The sequence below is a fragment of the Myxine glutinosa genome, chromosome 7 (assembly GCF_964187855.1).
Source record: "Myxine glutinosa chromosome 7, kmMyxGlut1.1, whole genome shotgun sequence".
NCBI lineage: Eukaryota > Metazoa > Chordata > Myxini > Myxiniformes > Myxinidae > Myxine > Myxine glutinosa.
Window position 1 is genome coordinate 130,472,176 of NC_136267.1, and position 20,111 is coordinate 130,492,286.

At 46.2% G+C, this 20,111-nt stretch overlaps 1 protein-coding gene across 2 annotated transcripts in view; it reads left to right on the forward strand.

Annotated features, from left to right (window-relative positions):
* The window catches only part of SHMT2 (serine hydroxymethyltransferase 2), a 112,987-nt gene that overhangs the window by 73,822 nt on the left and 19,054 nt on the right, over positions 1–20,111 (forward strand). For both annotated transcript variants that reach the window (XM_068123234.2, XM_068123233.2), the window contains exon 7: positions 16,925–17,064. In XM_068123234.2, coding sequence (XP_067979335.1) covers positions 16,925–17,064 — 140 coding nt within the window. The remainder of the gene's footprint in view (positions 1–16,924; positions 17,065–20,111) is intronic.

A 20,111-nucleotide genomic window follows, 5' to 3' on the forward strand; every position in this document is an offset into this window, starting at 1 on the left:
CTTCCTCCTTTGAGAGAGTAGCTCCACCCATTCTGGAAGAGGCTTCAAAAACAAATATCCACCATTTTATTTACTCGCATAGCTTTGAGGCCTGTTTTGTTAGGCCCGTGGTGTCTTGCTCTCTCTCACAGTTTTATTTTAACTCTAATTCGATATCTCATTTCATTTTTCATAGTCGCTAACATGGTTTTAGACTCAGTTGAAAAAAAAAAAATGGGAATAAAATCTGATGAAAGTTTCCGTTTATATAACAAAATGCATTTTCAAAGGCCTATAACATAGAAGGCCATTGACACTCTCTCATGCCTTTATCTCCACACTAACTCACCATCTGATTTCATTTTTATCGATGGTTTTCATCTCGGTTTCAGCAATAATTGAGAAATTTCACGCACACACGGGAAATTGCCGAGATATATTAATTACAACAATTAACAACATTTTGATTACAACAACCCACTCACCAGGCAATGCCTGTTTCGTTCGGAGCGATTGTACCCCGCCCAAAGAAGATACGTTTAATTTCTCGAGGAAATAAAATCGTAAAATCTTTAATAAATGTTGTTTGGTTTTCGCATGAGTTTTCAAGTCTGAATCAATTGTGTACACATCCAGGATTAATAAAGAAACTCCATTTCATGTGTGCATGGACAATGGACATGTAATTCACATATGTAAAATATATAAATAAACAGACGGCAAATGATCTGGTCTGGTAATTACGATTATAATCGCGGAAGTAGCACAAGATGATGCCGACCGGCAGCGGACATCACGTGTTGCGGACGTTTTTTTTGTCAGGTTCGAGGTGCGAGTTGCTCTCGACGTCAGAATATGCTCCATATGCGTCGTGTGCATCCGAGCTGTCTTTAGCTCAAGGTCATGTAATGTGGGGTATGTGGGTGGTCATTCCTGCTTCTTTATGTCAGTGCTGTCTCAATGAGTTGCATGAGGGTTAATTGTAACTGCCATTTTCAAAATGAATAAAAGAATGAGGGAACAGAACGAGACACCAATGAACGTCGTGATCCTCTCCCACTCCCCCGTGTGTGACCCCCCCCCCCCCCTCTGTGGGTTTATGGCCCACCTCCCCCCACCCCCCTGTGGGTTTGTGACCCACCCCACCCCCCATGTATGACCCAACCCCCACCCCCGTGTTCCCCCCCCCCCCCCCCTCACCCGTGGGTGACCCACTCCCCAGTGCAGTGTGTGTGTCTGCTGTCAGCGGTTTCCACATTTCGCTGATTTGCTGCTTGATTTTCACATTTATAGAAGGCTATTTAAAGGTAAATGTTTATGTTGCCGTTTTTGTATACTTCATCTGTGCTGTCCACAAATTAATTGAACCAATATGCAAATTCTTAAAATTTCAGGTAAATCGCATGAAAATTGATGATTTTATGTGACGCTGACCTTTGACCTTTTGACAAAATTATTAATTTAAAATGGATTTATTATTTAAAATGGATTAATTAAATGGATTTCTCAGAACCCGCCCCTCATGTTCTGGCTGGAGTTCCCCAAGGTAGTGTTCTGGGCCCTGTGATTATTTTTGGTCTTCATCAATGATGTCTTTCTCTTTGCTGATGACTCCACTCTCTGCCGCTCCATTCTTCATCCCTCAGATCGGCAGTCTGCAGCCTCCTCACTCTCTGCAGACCTGGACAAAATCAGAATGCTCAAACAAGTGGAACATGTCTTTCAATCCTGACAAATCTCACACTCTTACTATGTCTCTCCGAAAAGACCGACAGGATAACCCTCCCATCTACTTTCTGAACAATCCTCTCCAAGAAGTTCTGTCGCTCAAGCTTTTGGGTCTCACTATCTGCCATGATCTTTCCTGGGAAAACCACATTTCCAAGCTGGCCTCCAAAGCCAGTCGCCGACTGGGCATCCTTCTCGTGCGAAGTCCTTCCTTGGTACACCTGAGCTCCTAACCACATACAAGGCTTTCATCCGCAGCTCAATGGAATACTGCTCCCCACTCTGGGCCAGTGCTCCTGCCTCACACCTAACTCGGCTTCACGCTGTTGAAGCCAAAGCTTTCAGAATCATTGGAATCTCCTGCGATGAAGCTAACTCCGAGGGCCTTTCACTCACTCACCGCAAGCAGGTTGGTGTTCTTTTTGTCTTCTCCAGACCCCTCTCCAGCCTTGCTTCCCCAGCTCTCCCTGTGCTCTGTCCCCCAAATATTCCTACAGGTCACACAAGATCTGCCAGCAACCCTCTTATGGTTAAATTGCCAAAATCTAGGCTCCCCCACTCCCTTCAATCCCACTCCTCCCTCCAGGTCTTTAAAACAGCTGTTCACCACCATCTCTTATCTTCCCCCATCCAAAACCTTGATCTTTTCTACCCCCGCTAATTCACCCCAGATACACTTTTTTTCGAAATTCCAACTTCTTTCCTGGAAGTCCTTGCAGTGTTAATATGTTTTATACCTCTCCCACCTCCCCCCAAGCCCTCTCCCTCTCACAGATCTCTTGATGTCCCTGCTCTCAAATGTTGTGTTTGTGTCCTTCCCCCTCTCTCCCCATCTTGTCTACCGCTTCCCTTATTTTGTGTTTTATGTGTCGGTTTGACTTTTGTGTGATTAATGTTAGCTCTTTCACGAGCCTCGATCTTGTATACAAAAAAAAAAAAAAAAAATTGCCTTCTCCATATTCTCATAATAAAGCTTTGGCGAAAATTAGATGACAAAACTCAAATGGTAAAAAGGTTACAGCCCTGACACGGATACTGCACACACACACGCAGACACTGCACACACAGGCGGACACTGCACACACACGCGGGCACTGCGCACACACGCGGGCACTGCGCGCACACACGCGGGCACTGCGCACACACACGCGGGCACTACGCGCACACACACGCAGGCACTGCGCACACACACGCGGGAACTGCGCACACACACGCGGGCACTGCGCACACACACACGGGCACTGCGCACACACACGCGGGCACTGCGCACACACACACGGGCACTGCTCACACACACGCGGGCACTGCACACAAACACACGGGCACTGCGCACACACGCGGGCACTGCACACATACGCGGGCACTGCACACACACGCGGGCACTGCACACATACGCGGCACTGTGCCCACACGTGGGCACTGCACACACAGGCGAATCTCGCTTCTGAGAAGAAAGCAAATTTTGGGGGCAAAATAGGCATTCGCTTTCTTCTCAGAAACTACACACACAATTTCGATGAAACCGCACCAGAACCTTCCTCACCCATGATGTTACAATGTTTGTTCATGGCATTAGAAAAATTGGGGTCTGAGGAGGTATACGGGGTTGGGAGATGGGAGGAGGTTGCTGTCATGTATGAAGTGCAAATATTCACCGTTGTATCCCTTCACCATGACCGCATTGTATCCCTACGCCCCAGCTCGGATGGCGCTGAGGTGAATCGGGCCTGTATCGGCAGAGTGAATAAACGTGTACGACTATTGACTGTAGTTTGTCGAGGTACCTTACATGGCGACGAGGATAAACATCCAGACCATGACTTCTTTCGGCCATATCGATGAATTCGACCCTCATGAGGGGGATTTTGACACGTATTCTGAGCGGTTGTCTTTTTACTTCGAGGTGAACGGCATCGCGACCGAAGCCCGGATGAAGGCAGTCTTCCTGTCCGTTTGCGGAGGTGAGACGTTCACACTCGTTAAAAACCTGATTCGGCCTCGGACAATCGAGGAGCTCACGTATGCAGAGCTCAAGGTCGCTTTGAAGGAACATTGTAATCCATCTCCTTCAGTCATCCTGTGTCGGTTTAATTTTTACATGTGCAGACAGCAGCAAGGTCAGTCGATCGCAGACTTCATTGCACACCTCAAAAAACTGTCACATCTGTGTGAGTTTGGGGACATGATTGATGACATGCTCCGTGATTTGCTGGTAGTTGGCATGTCCGATGACCGCACTCGTAGACGCCTGCTTGCTGAGAGAAGACTGACGTTCCAAAATGCCAGAGACACCGCCATTTCCATGGAAAGTGCTGAACGCAACGCTACAAGCATCGGTGCCACTCGCTCATCTGGTACCATCCCTGCTGTGAATCGGTTGGATCATGTTCAGCCAAAACGTTGGAACAAGGCTCCTCGTCAGAAGCCAGTGCAGTCTCAAACCCACAACAAATGTTTTCGGTGCAACGGAAAGCACCCTCCGGAAACGTGTCGGTTCAAAGATGCCACCTGCCATTTCTGTTCGAAAACTGGCCATATTGCTCCAGCTTGCATCACTCGCAAATCGGGAAAAGATAAAGCTGCTGACAAGAAGATTCATCAGTTTATCGGTTCGGAGGAACCTGAGCTTGACCAGGTGAGCTCTGTTTCCGACAACTCAGAATCGTATGACCTGCTTCATATTGATTCTCACCATAGGCGGGACCCTCTTCTTGCCACTGTTGTCGTCAACAATCGACCATTGCAAATGGAGGTCGACACTGGTGCAGCCATCTCGCTCATCAGCCATGGTGTTTTCACAAACCTGTGGAGTGATGCTGACCGACCCCATCTAAAACCTACTACCTATGGTCTCTCCACCTATACAGGTGAGAAGATTGTTCCCTGCGGTACATGTGACATCACGGTGGGCTACGATAATCGTGAGTTTCACCTACCCCTGATCGTCATTCCTGGAAAGGGCCCTTCCTTACTCGGCAGGAGCTGGTTGAGCATAATTCGACTGAAGTGGAAAAGCATTCATCAACTCCGGGCAGCCAACGGTTCTCCTACCGCAGCATACACACTCAAAAATGTGCTGGATACGTACCCGGATGTCTTCAAGGATGAGCTTGGAACCTTGAAAGGACATACGGCTAAACTCAGGGTTGACCGGGATGCCAATCCTATATTTTGCAGAGCTCGCCCAGTCCCTTTCGCCCTGCGGGAGCAGATTGACAAGGAACTGGATCATCTTGAAAATCTGGGGATCATCGAGCAAATCCAGTATGCCGAATGGGCGGCGCCCATCGTTCCGGTCATAAAATCGGACCAGTCCATCCGCATATGGGAGATTATAAAATGACCGTGAACAAGTGTTCTTCATTGGATAAATATCCAATCCCGAGGATCGAAGAGCTCTATGCTCGTCTCACAGGAGGCAAGACTTTTACGAAACTCGATCTCAAATCCACCTATCTACAGCTCTGCTTGGACGAGAATTCGAAACAGTATCTTACCATCAACACGCATCGTGGGTTGTACAGGTACCACCGACTCAGTTTTGGAGTGAAATCTGCACCTGGAATTTATCAGCGTGTCATGGACAGTTTGTTTGCCGCCGAACGCAACGTCGTTTGTTACCAGGATGATATTCTGGTTACTGGTCATATGGACCTGGTCGTATGAACCGTATGACCGTATGGTCGTATGAACATCTACAAAACCTGGATAGAGTTCTGAAGAAGATTTTGGACTCCGGCCTACGTTTGCGTCGAGACAAGTGCAAGTTTATGGTGCCATCAGTCACGTACCTGGGTCATACGATTGATGCCGAGGGTCTACACCCGACAGATGAGAAAGTCCGAGCTATCAAGGATGCTCCTGCTCCACGAGACGTGACCGAATTGAAGTCATACCTCGGTTTGCTTCAGTTCTATGGTCGTTACATTCCGAATGTGACCGACGTTTTGGGCCCCCTTTATCGGCTTTTGAGGAAAGGAGTCTCCTGGAGCTGGGGGTCTACTGAACAATCAGCATTCCAGACCTCTAAGGATCTGCTCAAATCGTCCAATGTTCTCGTTCATTTTGATCCAGAGAAGGATCTTGTGCTGACATGCGATGCCTGTCGGTATGGAGTGGGGAGGGTATTATCACACGTGATGCCTGATGGTACAGAAAGACCGGTTGCATTTGCATCCAGAACGTTGTCCCCGGCAGAGAAGAACTATTCCCAACTTGACAAGGAAGGATTGGGAATCGTTTTCGGCATCAGCAAATTTCGCCAGTACCTTCTTGGACATCATTTCACGATTCGCACTGATCACAAGCCGCTGATCAGTCTGTTTGGTCCAACTAAGGCGACATCTGACACACTACCGCCCAGGATCATCCGCTGGTCCCTGTTTCTCGCTGCTTATGACTACACCATATGTTATAAGCCCTGTTCGTCTATCACAAATGCAGATGCCATGAGTCGGTTACCCCTTCCAGAATCCGTTGATGATTCGCCTACACCAGGATCCATTATCGCACTGATGGATCATCTGGACGATTGTGCTGTCGATTCCGGCCAGATCCGCACTCATACTCGACGAGACCCCGTTCTGTCCAGAACTGTCCAGGCTGTACAGCTTGGATGGCATTTCCTACCTGAGGGTGACCCAGATTTTGCGGCTTTTAAAGCACGTAAAAACGAACTCAGCTTGGAAAATGGTTGCCTACTCTGGGGATGTCATGTCGTGATCCCGAAAAATCTGCGTTCCAGGGTCATGGATGAAATCCATGACTGTCACCCCGGGATTGTGAAGATGAAGTCACTTGCCAGAAACTATGTGTGGTGGCCGAATCTTGATGCTGATATCGAACATCATGTTCGACATTGTTACCCCTGCCAGAGCACCCGGAATACACCTGCGAAAGCCCACTGCATCCCTGGGAATGGCCCAGCGAACCGTGGCATCGCCTACATCTCGATTATGCCGGGCCTATTAACGGCAGCATGATTCTAATAATTATGGACGCGCACACAAAATGGATTGATGCCTATGTGACGCGTGGTACTACGTCAGCCATTGTCATCGAAAGACTCAGACGCTGTTTCGCCACTCATGGTCTGCCCAGGATGATCGTGAGTGATAACGGTTCGTGTTATTCCAGTTCCGAGTTTGCCGAGTTCACACGTAAGTCATAACATAAGTTTGTCAGCCCACATCACCAGGCTTCAAATGGCTTGGCCGAACGATCCGTGGGAATCATCAAATCCGGATTGCAGAAACTTCAGGAGGGAACCCTGGAAACAAAGCTGTCTCGTCTCCTGTTCAAATACCGCATCACGCCACAATCAACAACCGGTGCAGCTCCGTCTGAGTTATTGATGAAACGACACGTGAGATCGACACTTGACAATCTCAAACCAGACATATCATCAAATGTTTATCAGAGCCAGCTTAATCAAAAGTTGGTGCACGATAAGACGTCCAACAGTCGATGTATCAACATTGGAGATCCAGTGTTTGCCCGAAATGTTGGTGCATGTGCGACGTGGCTACCGGGGGACATCATCGAGAAGCCAGGTCCACTGTCCTGCGTGATTCGCCTGCAGGACGGCCGCAAAATGCATCGACATCAGGACCACATAACCTACCGTCACTGTGAGTCGATAGAGCCTGCAGCATCATCAGTCAGGACAACAGTTCGACCCGCCACTGCCGGAGATCGTCGTGGGCCGGCTCAGATGCCCCGAAAACCTCTGCGAACGCTACACCCTTCGTGGAGACCAAAGGAATCACCTCGGACTCTGTATCCCCTGGTACACCGCGACCCAAAGGAATCACCTCGGACTCCGTATCCACTGGTACACCGCGACCCAAAGGAATCACCTCGGACTCTGTATCCACTGGTACACCACGACGCTCAATGCGTGAGAGAAAAGCACCCGACCAGTTGAATCTTTGAACATGTTCTATTTTCACGGTGACACATATTCTATTTTTACGTATTTTCATTATTCTCATAATCGTTTGCACACATATTTTCACATGTTTTGGAAATGTTGCTTTTGAAATGTCAATTCTTGAAATCTAGCACGTATTGCTCTTGGTAATTTTGGACTTAAAGGGGAGGATGTCATGTATGAAGTGCAAATATTCACCGTTGTATCCCTACACCGTGACCGCATTGTATCCCTACGCCCCAGCTCGGATGGCGCTGAGGTGAATCGGGCCTGTATCGGCAGAGTGAATAAACGTGTACGACTATTGATCGTAGTTTGTCGAGGTACCTTACAGTTGCCCCCCAAAATAGGTATTTTTTTGTTTGTTTAAGCCTTAAGGTCTTATGATTATGTTAGTATGATTCTCCATGCTGCCCTGTCTTCTAGCAACCATTGAAATTGGTTTAAAATACCTTTATTCCGTGCATTATACTGATTATTATACCAAGTGAGCACCAGGGGTGTTGCCCCTGTTTCCTTGATACGCCACTGCTCCACTGTACCTGGATCTATTTTTTAAATTCTTTCTAGATGATGGACCCAGATTGTATATATTTTTCAATATGATTAACCACCACTTTGGGAACGCTATTCAGGCTGCTTTTGCAAGTCATGGCATTACAGTAGACAGAGCTTCCTTTTTGTTTTTACGTACCTATTTTTTCATTGACTAACATTTTTGTGCGATATAGTCACGATATAGTCACAATGACATCCTTTTGCTCCTTCAGCTGACAGTTTCGTTCAGTTTCGGTAACGCACACACACACACACACACACACACACACACACACACACACACAGTAACTAACACACACATACACACACACACACAGTAACACACACACACAGTAACAGTGTTTGAAGCCTTACCGATGGAAAGTCACTCCTGCCTTTGTTCGTCTTCGTTCATCACGATTTGTGCATCCGTCAGCAGCACAAGACGACATTTTGCCTTTTAGTACAGTAACACACGCACACACACAGTAACACATACCGGCATCGATCTCATATACGGTATAGCGAGATGCGTATATCTATCACCGGCCACAACCTTCATCAACTCATCCTGACTTCCTGGCAGAATACGTCTTGACGTCATACGTTCCAGGCGCGCATCAACGTGTCTGTTAAATTAATTATTTTCACATTTCAAAGATGGACTCACAGTAGTCTGGCTTCCCGAGCAAAATGAGGCACATTTTACAGGTAGTTTGTAAAATTACTGCTTTCTTTCGTCACACCGTATGCTGTGACGTGCTCTCACGCAATCTCACTTGATCCTAAGGTGCATGGCGTTCCCAAAACATGTAATCGAACACATGGAGCTCTATTTATTCCTCCGTATTAATAACGATTACTATGTTTTTAATCTCTTCCACCTCCTCTCCTCTGTTACCCTCGTTATTTCCCGGTGCACCCCTACGAGTTCCCCCTCCAAACACCACCATAACGGTTTCCATATTACGTTCCATTATGTTCGTGGTCACTCATTGCCCACTCCTTTAACTCCATTACTTAGCCCATCTCTTTCATCGTATTTGTCACCTCACCTCACCTCCACTCATTCTTTCTTGAACGGGACCATAAAGAGCCCCATATTGAGAGGTGCTGGTGCTCTTATAACGTATTCCAAGTTCCATGGATGCCAAATTTTCCTTGTTTTGGTTCTTCTTACACTAACCTTGTAAAATCACCAGGTGTGACTGTAAAGTCCTTACGAGACTGATGGCATCACAAATCAAGGGATTCATAGACACTAAGCAAGCGTCCAAACAGCAGTTTATTCCCGGAAGTGACGACACCGGAAAAAGCACTCGGGGCGCCCAACAGGTGGCGGAGCCCAGAAAAGGATATGACATCACATTATGTTACAATTACCTCCTTAAATATCAAGGTGTGTCGGCGCACGACCTTTGCGGCTCGAACGCCTAACAGCGACCGGTGGTTCGATAATGACACCGCTCACAGTGGGTGGAACATCCTCGACTGGAAGGCCATTGGTTGGGGACGTTTCTGGTAAGGGTTCTGGAGGTGCGTGCAGGTGTGCTTATGAGGGCGATAAAGGCACTCTCGGACGGTTACACAGGTAGTGGTACAAATACAGGTTCTGCTGGTTTGGTATGACGCAACCTGAGTTGATCAAGGTGCTTCCGCTGAAGTCTACCATCAGACAGTTTGACAAGAAAAATCTGACTACCAACACTTGATAATTACCTCACACAACCACTTGCCACCCAGGCCGGCATTGAGAACGAACACAGGATCATTGACATTAATTTCACGATTCACAGACGTATGGTCGTGATAATGCTTCTGCTGGAATTAAATTCTACATCGGCCACCGTATCTGGGTGCACAAGTGACAACCTTTTCTTCAACTCGCGGCCCATTAAGATTGATGCAGGAGAACGACCAGTAGCATGATGCGGTCATATGCGATAACTCAATAGGACTCGGGCCAAGCGGGTTTGTACAGTCCCTTCCGTAACACGCTTTAGTCCACTCTTCATGATCTGTACGGCCCTCTCAGCCTGGCCGTTGCTCGCAGGCTTGTATGGAACAGAGGTATAATGCTTGATGCCATTTTGCTTGCAAAAGCTCAGGAACTCTGCACTGGTATAAGATGAGCCGTTGTCCAATACAATGCAATGAGGAATGCCATGAATGGCGAACATACTGCATAGGGCTTCGATTGTAATGCCCGAGCCTGTCGAGGGTACAACAACAGCCTCAATCTACTTTGAGTGGGCATCAACGACGACAAGGAACAACGTACCTAAGAAAGGTCCAGCATGATCAATGTGTAACCTGGACCAAGGTTTAACTGACCATGACCACGTTTCAAGTGGTGCTCCCGGCGGTGACTTAGCATTAATCTGACATGTGTGACAATGACGTACGCAGGTTTCTATGTCATCATCTAACTTTAGCCACCACACGTGAGCTCTGGCTATAGTTTTCATAGTGACCATCCCAGGGTGAGCATCATGTAGTTCTGACAATATTTTCTCACGTAGTTTAGGTGGGATAATGATACAACTCCCACAAAGGAGGCAATCCACGTCAACTGATAACCCAACTCGTCCTTCCTGTTTAGATACGGTTTAGCTTCACTTGCACAAGATGACCAATCACCCGACAGGACACAGCGTCTGACATGTGACAATGTAGGATCATCGCTCGTACCTCTTGTAATTTGCTTTGCAGTGACAGGTGCTTTCTCATGAACAACCTGAGACAGCAGCTGAACAACATTACCCGGTAGAGGTGGTTCCTGAATTGTTTTCGGAAGCGGTAGATGACTCGATGCGTCTGCACAATACATTTCGCATCCTGGCCTTAACACAAGCTTGTAGTCATAACCAGCAATGGTTAGAGCCCAACATTGCACCCGACCAGATGAAGTCGGCGATACTGCCTTATCCTCCCCCAACAGACCGAGGAGGGGTTTGTGGTCAGTTTGCATTGTGAAATGTTGGCCATAAAGGTACTGGTATGTTTTACCTACTCCAAAAATGCAAGAAAGTGCCTCGCGGTCAACCTGCCCATACCGACGCTCCGTACTTGACAGTTTCCTCGATGCATATGCAACAGGTTCCAAAAGACCAGCATTGTTGGTTTGCAAAAGTCCACAACCTACTCCATCAGATGAACTGTCACACCTCAACGTGAGCTCTTTCATAGGGTGGTAATGTACAAGCAACGGTGACGTGCATAACAGGGTTTTTGCATCCCTGAAAGCTTTCTCTTGAGCAGAACCCCATTTCCAATTAATGTCTTTGAGCAACAAAATGTGCAACGGTTCCAAGACAGTACTCAGGTTTTATAGGAAATTACCGAAGTAGGTTAACATTCCGAGAAAATCCCGAAGTTAGGACACATTGGTGGGAGCGGGAACATTCTTGATAGCTTCCACTTTATTTGATGAGGGCAAAATGCCTTTCCGCATGATGCGATGACCCAAGTACTCAACCTCAGGAGCCATGAAGACACATTTCTCATGACGGAGACGAAGGCCTGCATTGGAGAGACGGCTTAGCACTTCATTCAGGTTCTTGAGGTGTTCCTGGGCTGACCGACTGGTCACCAATAAATCATCCTGAAACACAACCATGCTGGGTACTGTTCTTAATAAGTTCTCCATTTTTCGCTGGAAAATGGCCGTGGCGGACCGAATGCCAAAAGGGCATCGGTTGTACATGGACAGTCCATGGTGTGTATTGATACAGGTGAAAGTTTTAGATTCGTCTGAAAGTTCCATTTGTGCATAAGCATTAGTCAGGTCTAACCTTGTAAATGTCTCACCTCCCATGAGAGCCGTGAACAGGTCGTCGGCCTTGGGCAGAGGATATCCATCCAGTTTTGAATGACAATTTATGGTGGTCTAGTAGTCCCCACAGATACGTAAGCTCCCATCAGCTTTCCGCACGTGTATAATTAGGGCAGCCCAGTCAGAGTATTCAACTGGGGCGATGATTCCTTCATCCAGAAGACGATCGAGCTCCTGCTCAATTTTTTTCTCGCATCATGTACGGTACAGGTCTGGCCCTATGGGAAATAGGCTTAGCCTCGGCAGCCATATGAATCTTAACCTTGGTGCCTTTAAAAGTGCCCACACCATCACAAAATAGATCAGGATACTTGTCGACAATCTATGCGCATCCAGCACTGGTGGACACACGATTCACATTATGCCAGTTGGGTCTGATGACCTCTAACCAGTCTCTGCCAAACAACGCCGGACCCTTGCCCTTTGTGACGAGCAACGGTAAAGCGTGGGATGCACCATCGTACTCAACGGACACAATGGCTGAGCCGATCACAGGCACAATTTCGCTGGTATATGTCTCCAGTTTAGTCGACACAGGTGTGATCTCTGGAACCCCACCCTGTGGATACAGTGAGGTGAACATGCCTTCACACATGCTAGATCTCGAAGCACCAGTATCGAGCTACATTTCCACAGGGGAATGATCTATTGTCACCATCACAACAAACGGAGGTTCAGTATTCCTGGTGCCCACAGAGAAAAGTGAATGATTATCACCTTCGACTGAAGCATGCGATCAGTTGGCTCTGCGTTATCATTGTCGACATCGACATGGTGAGTGGAAGAGGTAGGTCTGGGACATTGGGCTTTCAGATTCCCCTCCTCCCACAGGTGTGGCACATGAATTGTTTATAATGACATTGAAATGCGCCATGTCCACCACCGCAACGCCAGCAGGTCATGCCGCCAGTCTTCTTGGGACGATACATCTCGTGGGCATCTGGAGGTGGAGAAATCCGACACTTCTCTTTGTAAGTTGTGACTCTGTGCACATCTGGCGTTGACCTTGTGATGACCCGTTGACTCTCATCGGCTTGTATACATGCAGTGGCAATGTCGGTAACCTTCTTGAGGTCTTGCTCTGTCTCTGAGAGCAGTTTACGCAAGTGGAATCGCTGTTAATTCCAATTACAAAAAGTCTCTCAGCATATCGTCCAGTGTTGCGCCAAACTCAGTGTTCAGCCAGACGTCTGAGATCAGCTACAAACTCCCTCGCCAATTGGCCCTCACTTCTTTGGTGTGTATAAAACTTGTACCTTGACACGATTTTCCCTGGCTTGGGTTTGTAGTGTCTCTGCACCAACTCAACCAGTGCAGCGTATGACTTGTCACGGGGTTTTTCGGGTGATAGGAGATCCTTCATCAACCTGTAGGTCTGGAATCCGCACACAGTCAGCAAAATAGCACAAGACGTCGAGGTGCATCATCAGCGCCATCAATTCCGTTGGCAACGAAATACTCGTCCAGTTTCTCGCAAAAATCAACCGAGTCATCTGAACTCGGATTTAATTCACTCAAACTCCCGATCCCGGCGACTGCCATAGTGAAAATAAAACACCACACGTGAGCTCGAATACACAGTCCAGCTCCTTGTCGCCACTGTAAAGTCCTTACGACATAGATGGCATCGCAAATCGAGGGATTCAGAGACACAAAGCAAGCGTCCAAACAGCGGTTTATTCCCGGAAGTGACGACACCGGAAAAAGCAATCGGGGCGCCCAACAGGTGGTGGAGCCCGGAAAAGGATATGACATCACAGTATGTTGCAGGTACCTCCACTCATGCGCTGATAACACCATTGATAACACTGAGTGAACAGGTGATCGATTTATTCACTAAGTTAATAATTGTTTGGAACGGAATCCCGTTGTAACGCCGGGATTCCCTGTTCCTGCATTTTCATATTTTGTGTTAAAGTTGCTTTTCACACGACCAGACAAGCAGGAAACGATTCATTTTATATCGGTCAATACCTTATCAAATGAGCACACTTCATTCCTTCCTTCCTTGTGAATATTGCTTCATCGGAATGAACATTACCGCACACGGTACCTCATTGTTCGTTAATAATACTAGGGCATGCCCGTACTATATCTATATCTAAAATTATATCCCCCCCCTCTATTTACATGAAATGGTTTGGTCCAAAGCGAACGGCTTGCGAGTGGTGACAATCCCCCCCCTCTATTTACATGCAATGGTTTGGTCCAAAGCGAACGGCTTCCGGAGTTTGGTAAAGAAATCGCCATCGCGTGCACAAACGCGCAGGAAAGCGAATGAATCGCAAATTCGTTTTTATTAGTTGTAAAACATAGTTTAACGCCAACATAGTTTGCAAACGTGAAATAAATGAATACGCTCTCAAATGTGCCATCCGAGGCAGAGTGTGCCCGCCACGTTCGGCACACGCGATCGTTCGCTGCTCTCTGATTGGTTGAATCGTTTTTTGGACATAGCTCGGTAAGTAATTGTCCGATTAATATGAAACCTTGAAAAGGCACATCCTCGGGTCCCCAGCAATATACCTGGCAAGTTAAAAGTATATCGGACCCGTGGTTGTCGAGAAACAGCGGTCACAGACAAACGTACAGACGTACAGACAGACAGACAGAGATTACTGGAATTATAGATAGATATAACAATGCTGTTCTGTTCAATGAACCAATCGATTAGAGAAAGGATTTAAAATGTATCGTGTCACAGCCATTCAATAACGTCAATACATCAATCCAGGCATGGCACCGATCCAGCATGATAAACATATAATGTGTGCAAAATGATGTCATTATTGCCTCCGCCACCAAAGGTGGTGGAGGTTATGTTTTCACCCCTGTCTTGTTACTTGCCGGAAAAGATTCCGGCAAGTATGTTGGTTGGTTGGTTTGTCTGTCTGTCTGTTTGTCTGTCTGTTTGCGTGCAGTACTACGTCTACACATAGCATTGCCATACTTTACACACATATTTGTCTTGCCCTGGAATAGACTGTGCCCAATTTTTAACTCTCTCGGCACAAGGCCTCCATTATGACGTCATAATTCGATAATTCAACAAGTACAAAACTTCATCCAATTAAGATGCAATTTATTGAGCGCCATGTCGGCATAAACTGGTGGAGAAAAAAAAAACTAATGATGACGTCATCGGTCACGTAGTTCAGCCGCCATCTTGGAAAAACTGAAAAACTTTGTGCCTCTATATCTCCGAAAGTGCTGAATAGAAAAAATTGAGACATGGCTCATTGTAAAGAACTCTACATGGGGAATAAAATATGTTAATGATGATGTCATAGGTGCCTCTATTATGACGTCATAATTCGACAAGTACAAAACTTCATCCGATCAAGATGAAATTTCTTGAGCATAATCTAGGAATAAATTAGTTTAGAAAACAAATAATGATGACGTCATCGGTCACGTGGTTCCCCCGCCATCTTGGAAAAACCGGAAAACTTTGCACCTCTGTATCTCCGAAAGTGCTGAATAGAAAATATTGAGACATGGCTCATTGTAAAGAACTCTCCATGGGGAATAAAATATGTTATTGATGATGTCATAGGTGCTTCCATTATGACGTCATAATTCGGCATGTACAAAACTTCATCCGATCAAGATCATAATCTAGGAATAAATTATTTCAGAAAACAAATAATGATGACGTCATCAGTCATGTGGTTCGGCCGCCATATTTGTTTTAACACAAAAGCCTTAACAAAAGCAATTCTTAAGAAGACGATTGGTTTTGGGTCGTCCTTTCCGCATATCTCGTGGGATTGTGTGTTGGAGAGATGACCGTGATGGCGGGGAATGGTTGGCAAATTAAAAAAAAAAAGTACATCCCGGCAAGTCATCGGTTTCTGACCGATTTTTCATCTGTTTGTTTGTTTGTTTGTGAACAAAATATCTCAAAAAGTTGTGGACGGATTCGGACGAAATTTGGCAGAGATGTAGCGTATGTGACGAGGACGAAATTATTAGATTTTGGTGAAGAACCGGATTCGGATCCGGTTAGTATAATTTTTTAAGTGATTCTTCACCATTGGGAGACGGGGCCAAAAACGATACATAGCAGGATATCTCAAAAGGTTATGGATGTTTTTGAACGAAACTTGTTGGACCAGTTGGGTGTGTGACAAGGAAGAATCGATTCTATTTTGGTGAAGATCTGAATATGGATTCGGATATGACAATTATTACATTTTTTAAGTGATTCTTCACGTTTGGGAGATAGGGACAAAAACGATTTCTGGCAGGATATCTCAAAGTTATGGACGAATTTTGACGAAACTTGGTGGACCGGTTGAGTGTGTGACCAGGAAGAATCGATTCAATTTTGGTGAGGACCTGGAGCCGGATGCAGTTCGTAGAATTTTAAAAGTGATCAGTCGTTTGCTGTGATGTGGCCATTCTTATATTTAACCTTTATGTATGAGTTTGAGTTGTGTGAGATCGACAAAGGGTCAGCTGTGCAGTCGTATTGCTGGATGAGTTAATTTATAACTTCTGTAAAAATTGTCGCTTTTGAATCATTTTGTCGAGCGGTTTTACAGTGAAGGAAAATTTTTGATGAAATGTTTTTCACGTTTCCTTCCATCATATTTATCTCCTTTGTTGTTTTTCATTTTAGTGCTATTTAATCTCCTGTGAAATTTACTTTAAATTTGAAATATAAACACTCATCTTTGAGCCATCTCGTCTGGGTTTGATTCGCAGCATAAAAAAACTGCTCGATACGTGCTCCGCAGGCAGCACGTTGCATCACAATGTGCCTCAGATGGATGCTTAACTACGTGTCTTGTCCGTTAAAATTGGTTGGTGGACGTTAAAGATCCCACGGTGTTCTTAGCGAAGAGTATGTGAATCATTGGCGGCAGCATGGAACAAATTGCATCTTCTTTCACCTTTGCGTGTGGTAGATTTGTGACGAAGCAAAGGCGTACCTCATGTCGGACATGGCACATATTAGTGGACTTGTGGCTGCGGATGTGGTCCCCTCTCCATTTGATCACTCGCATGTCGTGACCACCACCACCCACAAAACGCTACGAGGTGCAAGGTGAGATTGTGGAGCACCAGGAACTATCGTTGGTGAAACTCCATAGGGAAGTTTGACTGTACGACTGAGTTGTGTTTGTTTTGTCGATTATATCAAATGCTTATTCATACAAAGCTGTGGTTCTGCACATTGCTTAAATGTGAGCCGAGGGACGACCAATTAATTCAAGTTTGAGTGCAAAGAGATTCATCATCGGTGAAGAATAATGAGGAGTTCGGTGAAATTCTGCACACCACTTCAGGTTGAGTCAAAGTGGAGTGGATTAACTTTTCAGTCCGACAATGGTTTAGTGGTGGTCTCAAGTGAGAGTGAGCTCATGTAGCTATACTAACTATGGAATACCAAGGAGGAAAGTTACACACTTGCATACCACTTCAGTACGACCTGACAGACCTTATTGAATCTTGGTGCCTTTTTGAAATGGGGCAATTAACATACCACGTTTGAGTACACACAAATTTCACAAGCTTGGCCTTGGATGACCTTTCATTATTCATGGCCGAGTTGAGACTTTGCTATGTACAGCCCAGGATTGTAAGCACCAAATCCGATTTTTTGTTGGTACTTTTGAGCTGTTTTACATGCTGAGATATTGGACTGTATAAAGGATGTATCTATATGTAGTAAGATCTGAGTTGTTGTTAGACCACCATATTGACCACCAAGGACCAAAAGCAGTGCACGTTTATCGGTTTTTTAATTTTGACAAAAACATTTTCATGAACCACATCGATATCAATACATACCCAGAAAAAGAAAGCATAAATCTTCAAGTGACTTAGCAACAAGTTGCGAGACGCTGCCAATTGGCTGTGAGGGGCTGGGGCCGACGTGAGGGGCTGCGGCTTGCTATGTACTTAATACGACTCTTGAGAAGTGGCCTTATTGCAGGAACCTCGTTAATTTTGCATGTTTTTTGCTGAGAGAATGCCAATATTAAGGTCTTCGTAGAGATTGTTGTGGTTTAAAATAGTCTAAAGCAGTCAGTCAATCAGGACACACACACACACACACACACACACACACACACACACATGACCAAAAGTATGTGGACACCACCGAACATCACATCTCATTCCAAAATCATGGGCATTAATATGGAGTTGGTCCCCCCCTTTGCTGCTATAACAGCCTCCACTCTTCTGGGAAGGTTTTCCACGAGATGTTGGAACATTGCTGTGGGGATTTGCTTCCATTCAGCCACAAGAGCATGAGTAATGAGGTGCTTCCAACTTTGTGGCAACAGTTTGGGGAAGGCCCTTTCCTGTTTCAGCATGACAATGCCCCCGTGCACAAAGTGACGTCCATACAGAAATGGTTTGTCGAGATCAGTGTGGAAGAACTTGACTGGCCTGCACAGAGCCCTGATCTCAACCCCATCGAACATATTTGGGATGAATTGGAACGCCGACTGTGAGCTAGGCCTAATCGCCCAACGTCAGTGCCTGGCCTCACTAATGCTCTTGTGGCTGAATGGAAGCAAATCCCCACAGCAAATCTCCCACGATTCCAACATCTCGTGGAAAGCCTTCCCAGAAGAGTGGAGGCTGTTATAGCTGCAAAGCTAGGAAGTCTCGCGAGATCACGGCGAGGTCACGTCTTTTCGAAGCTGCTCCATGCGCTCACGCTTTCGAAGCTAAGTGATATTTCTCAATCGTGTTTTTGTCGAGACTGTATCTATCTTTCGGTGTATGTACCTATAGCGTATCTTTTGGAAAATTTTCGGTGCTAATTTTTCGTACATGTATACACAATCGTCGGTTAATGGTATCGAGTATTCTGCGGCCTAGTACTCGTAGGCTTGGACTACCGTACCGTCTCCGACCTTGTGGTTTGTTTTTCTCTCAGCGATTCGTCGAATGCGCTGAAATTATTTTCGTTCACTGTTTCGTCCCAGTCGTTCACCCCGTACCTCCTTGTTTAATATCTGTACTCACAAAAAAAAAAAAAAAAAAAATGTATAATCTCTCCCCTGAACAACTATTTTCTCTCATATATTATAACACCCTTTTCTTCTTTTCCTACAAAAGGATGCTTTCGTCTTGCTCACCAAATCTATTCATTCCAAAAAATATATATAATACCATCTCTTACAGTTCCTCCTTTCTACATTCCCTAAACTATCCAGAACTCCATCCCTCCTCCAGTGTCCTCAAACGTATTTTTGACTCGAAGGTCTCAAACTCATTTTGCAAAAAATGTTCGTTTCCCATGAATCGTACACTTTTCAAAATCCAATCTCACCCCTCCCCTCCAAATCCTCCCCATCACCCATCCCTTTCAAATCTCCCCCCTTGCCCCTTCCCTCCCCTCCCTCCTAAACTCCCCCCACACCCCTCCCCTCCGAGACTCTCCCTCGCTCCTCCCCTCCTAGACTCCCCTCTCACCCCTCCTCCTCAAAGCATCCTCCCTGCTTCTTCCTCCTTCCAACTTTCACCTTCATCTCCCCAAACCTTCTGCCTTGCTCTTCCCCCTCCTCAAATAACACCTCACTGTGCCTCACCCAATCTCCATCAAACCTTTTGTCCGCCCCATTCTTCCCTTTCTCCAAGCTATTCTGAAATCTCTGACACACCTTCAACAGCTCTCCCTACCTCTTCCTCCTCTTCCACATCTTACCCTACCCCTCCCCCCCCCTGTTCTGGACCCGATGCTCCCCCTTCCTCTTCATTAACGGTATGGACCTCAAACATCCGGGGCCTTCGCTCAAACTTGACTGACCTCTCCATACAGGTTGCTTCTGACAAACCAGATGTGATCTGCTTAACAGAAACTTTCCTTCTTCATGATGTCTCTGATGCCTTGGTATCTCTCCCAGGTTACTCCCTCCTCCGGTATGATAGACCTGAGCCTCGTCCTGGAGGTGGGGTTGCTATCTTTGTTAAAAATTCTCTTCCTCACTCGCCCTCCACTGCCCTCTCTCCACCTCACCCCCAGGAATACCTTTGGCTACGGCTTCCCCTTCGCTCCCACCTTTTGTTCATATGTGTGTTGTACCGTCCACCAATCAGCGATGACTCCATCTACATCTCACTGTCTGATAATAT